The 4289-nt window shown below is 44.4% G+C and overlaps 1 protein-coding gene across 1 annotated transcript in view; it reads right to left on the bottom strand.

Annotated features, from left to right (window-relative positions):
• The window catches only part of LOC122552366 (shootin-1-like), a 17921-nt gene that overhangs the window by 8157 nt on the left and 5475 nt on the right, over positions 1 to 4289 (bottom strand). Inside the window, exons 3-4 of the mRNA XM_043695443.1 lie at positions 3869 to 3963; positions 2351 to 2507 (exon numbers count right to left, since the gene is read on the bottom strand). Of these exons, the coding sequence (XP_043551378.1) occupies positions 2351 to 2507; positions 3869 to 3963 (252 nt within the window). The remainder of the gene's footprint in view (positions 1 to 2350; positions 2508 to 3868; positions 3964 to 4289) is intronic.

Raw genomic sequence — 4289 nt, 5'->3', positions numbered from 1 at the left:
TGATAAGATTTGCATCCAACAGCATTTATGGCAGATATAATCCGCAGTAACCCTTAAACACTCTTTAAACTCCCACATCTGACAAGAATTACATATCACTGCAAAGGCCATTTTTGCTCCTTCACAATCTACAGACCCAGAAAATAACACAGTCTTATTCCTCTACAAAACACTGCTCCAGGTTAAATTAATAGCTATGGCTTATATTTTAAGTTTAATCAAGAAACTTATCTCCAAAAACATATAATCAAGAAGGAACCCACTGTACTCACTAATACAGCCTTTCTCTTGGACACACTTAAAACAACAATTAACCTATCTGATCCTGTGCTGTGAACTTCGCCCAAACCGGTTCCTCCAAGATTAGTTGTGAATTTCACTGTTTGTTAATTTTCCCAGATGCACTCCGATGGCCAGCGACACATGAATTCAAACAGCAAAGGCAGTAACTGTGCAGGTTCTCTCTCTCTCTGTCTCCTGCACTGTCCTCACCATGTGCTTCCTTTGTCTGCTCTTCTTCCTTTTAAACTGCTGTTGTTTTGACTTTTTTTTTTCCAAAGTTCCAAAACAATGCAACAGCATATAAAACATGCTGCTCCTGGAATTCGAGGAAATCACCTCCACCACCTAAAATACCTCAAAAATTGCTGCGTGTATCCCCCTTGAACTTTTCACCTCTCACCTCGAAAGCGTGACCTCTCGTTATTGAATCCTTCACCCTGGGAAAAAGCTTATTTCTACCCACCCTGTCTACACCCTTCATGATTTTATAAACCTCAATCAGGTCCCCCCTCAATCTCCTTTTTTCTAGTGAAAACAAACCTAATCTACTCAACCTCTCTTCATCGCTAGCACCTTCCATACCAGGCAACATCCTCATAAACCTTCTCTGCACCCTCTCCAAAGCGTCCACATCCTTTTGGTAATGTGGCGACCAGAACTGTACACAATATTCTAAATGCGGCCGAACCAAAATCTTGTACAATCTTAACATGACTTGCCAGCTCTTATACTCAATACCCCGTCCAATGAAGGCAAGCATACTATATGCCTTATTGACCACTCTACCCACCCGTGCAGCAACCTTCAGGGTACAATGGATCCTCACTCCCAGATCTCTCTGCTCATCAACTTTTCCCAAGGCTCTTCCATTCATTGTATAATTCGCTCTAGAATTAGACTTGCCTAAATGCATCACCTCACATTTGTCTGGATTGAAAACCATCTGCCACTTTTCCGCCCGACTCTCCAGTCTATGTAGATCCTCCTGTATTCTCTGACAGTCCCTTATGCTTTCTGCTACTCCACCGATCTTCATGTCACCTCAAACCAGAGCAGCCTGTCTTGATAGCATTTTGATGCAACCAATGTGTGAGAACAATTTGCAGCCATCCACATTGCTGTGGGGAGGGAGTCACATGTAGACCACAGAGGATAAGGATGGCCAGGTCCTTCCCTGAATGTTTTGTTTTAAAATGACAGCCTGGTAGTTACTCATTCATCCATTTCTCTTTAGTTCACATTTATTTCAATAATGGAACATTAATCCCCTGTCACCAATAGAAATAATCAGGCTCTGAGTGCTGGACCCTGTGCAGTAATATGAACACTACCCTTGTGTTCACCTTTCTTCCCGCTATTATCTGACTTATGCATGGACCTCTCATATCCTAGAGTTGGTGTTTCTCTGTACTCTCCCTGCAGCTGTAACACTATAGTCTGCATTCTGTCCTATTTCCCTGATGTATTTATGTAAGGTATGATTTGCCTAGTCAGCAAGCAAAACAACACTTTTCACTGAATGTCGGTACAATAATAAATCAAATTAAATCAAATCACACACACACACTCTCTGTCTTACACACACACACACACTCTCTGTCTTACACACACATATACACAAACACTCACTCACTCTCACATATATACACATACGCTTATAGACACACGCTCACTCTCACTCACTCTGTCACACACACAAACGCACACGCACTCTAACTCTCTCTCTCTCACACATACACATACACACACACTAACATGCATATTCTGTCACACACACATACACACACTCACTCTCACACACAGATTTACATACACACAGACATGTGCACACTCTCTCTCTCTCACACACACACTCTCTTACACATATACACACACATAAATACGCACACACATGCACATACTCACACACACATTTCCACACGCGCACACTCTGTCTCACATATATACACACACACTTATCTGCATTTAAGTACACACACTAACACACACACACAGACTCACTCTCACAGATGGAACAGGTTAATATGTTTGCCCTGTGAACACAGTGAATGGGGTGGGTCTGTGTCACCTTGAAGCTGGAGTGGGTCCGGTAGGTTGGGCTCAGTGATGGCATCACCAGCTTCATCATCGGTAAGGCCGAGCTGGGTGATGTCGATGGGCAGCTGCTCCCAGACAGGCTGCAGAGCCAGGCTCAGGCGCTGGAGTTTGTGGTTCTCCTTGGTCAGCTGTATGAAGTGCAAAAAGAAAGCAGAGAGCCCTCCTGTATCAGCATGGAAAACTTCAAACCATCATCCACACTCAACTCCATGATATACAGAGCATGGGAACTACCATTCAAACTCAGCTCCTGGATTACATTTACAGAATCTTACAGAGGGGGAAGGCAAGAGAAGGCTATTCAACCCATCGTCTCTATCCCTGCTCTTCTGGAGAGCTATTGACCTAATTCTATCCCTTCATTCTTTCCCCAGGGGCCTGAACATAACCCTTCAAAGCCTTATCCAGTTCCCTGTTGAGAGGTATTGCTGAATCTGCTCCTCAGGTAGATCATCCCGGATCATAACAAGTCATGTGATTAAAGTAACTCTGGTTACCACCAACCATCCACAGCTCCAACTCCCCGAACCCCATTAAACCCTTACCCTGACCTGGGCAACATGTCTTCGAGGAGAAAGTGAGGGCTGCAGAAGCTGCAGAGGTCAGGCAGCATCAAAGGAGAAGGAGATTCGACGTTTCGGTATTGAGCCCTTCTTCCTGAAGAAGGACTTATGCCCGAAACATCGATTCTCCTGTTCCTTGGATGCTGCCTGACCTGCTGTGCTTTTCCAGCAACACATTTTCAGCTCTGGGCAACATGTCCCCTGACTTGCTCCATCAAAAACCCTCACGGATTTCAACACCTCCATCAAAGATCTCCACTCCGTCTTTTCCGCTGTTAGATTAGCTACGCCATGTTTCTGGAACATTCTGGTGAATCTCTCCTACACTCTCCCTCTCCTCAGGTACAAGGCCTAGATGGATTATTGCCCTCCATTGAGGCCTATCCTGTGGTTTGGAAGTGTTTTCATTTATGCATTCATGGGATGAGGGCATCACTGGCTAGGCCAGCATTTATTGCCCATCCCTAATAGCCGAGAGGGCAGCTAAGAGCCAACTACGTTGCTGTGGGTCTGGAGTCACGTGTAGGCCAGACTAGGCAAGAATGGCAGTTTCCTTCCTGAGTGAGCCAGATGGATTTTGTTTTTCCTCAATAATTGATTCATGGTCATCAATAGACTCTTAATTCCAGATTTTTGTTTTAATTGGATTAAAATTCTATTATCTGCCATGTTGGGATTCAAACCCAGGTCCCCAGGACCATTACCTGAGTCTCTGGATTTACAGTCTTGGTATAATACCACTGGGCCATCACATCCAGTTTAATGTAGCTTCTTGCCTAATCGATACGCCGATCAATTGAGCTAATGTTTGATAACTACCTCCTGCTACCTTCAAAGATACCTGCGTGTACAGAGCCCTCCGGTAGCTGCAATGCTAGTTTTAGAGTTGTCTAATTTCTGCTGACCCTCCTCATACCAAAATGCACCTTAACAGCAAATACTTCTGCATTCTCACGGCAAGCTTTTTCTATCTCCAGCTGTGTCTCCAGCTCCTCCAGCTGTGCAATCAGGTCCATGGAAGCTGTAAAAGACAGGATAGCATGTTAGGAACGAGACTGCACCAGGATTACACTGCACAGGTTACATTATCAGAGGGATACTTCTGAGTAGTTTAAGATTCGTTCAGGGTGTGTGTATCTGTGAAAGTGTGTGCGTGCACGTGTGTGAAAGTGTATGTGCGTGAAATTGTGTATGTGTGAGTGTATGTGAAAGTGTGTGTGTGTGAAAGTGTGTGTGTGTGTTTCTGTGAGAGTGCGCTTGTGTCTTTGTGTGTGTGTGTGCTCGCGCGCGTGTGTGGAGTGTGTGTGAATGTGTATATATGTATGTGTTTGTGTGTGTTTGAGAGAG

The sequence above is a fragment of the Chiloscyllium plagiosum genome, chromosome 1 (genome assembly GCF_004010195.1).
Source record: "Chiloscyllium plagiosum isolate BGI_BamShark_2017 chromosome 1, ASM401019v2, whole genome shotgun sequence".
NCBI lineage: Eukaryota > Metazoa > Chordata > Chondrichthyes > Orectolobiformes > Hemiscylliidae > Chiloscyllium > Chiloscyllium plagiosum.
This window is presented reverse-complemented; position numbering and strand designations above follow the sequence as displayed.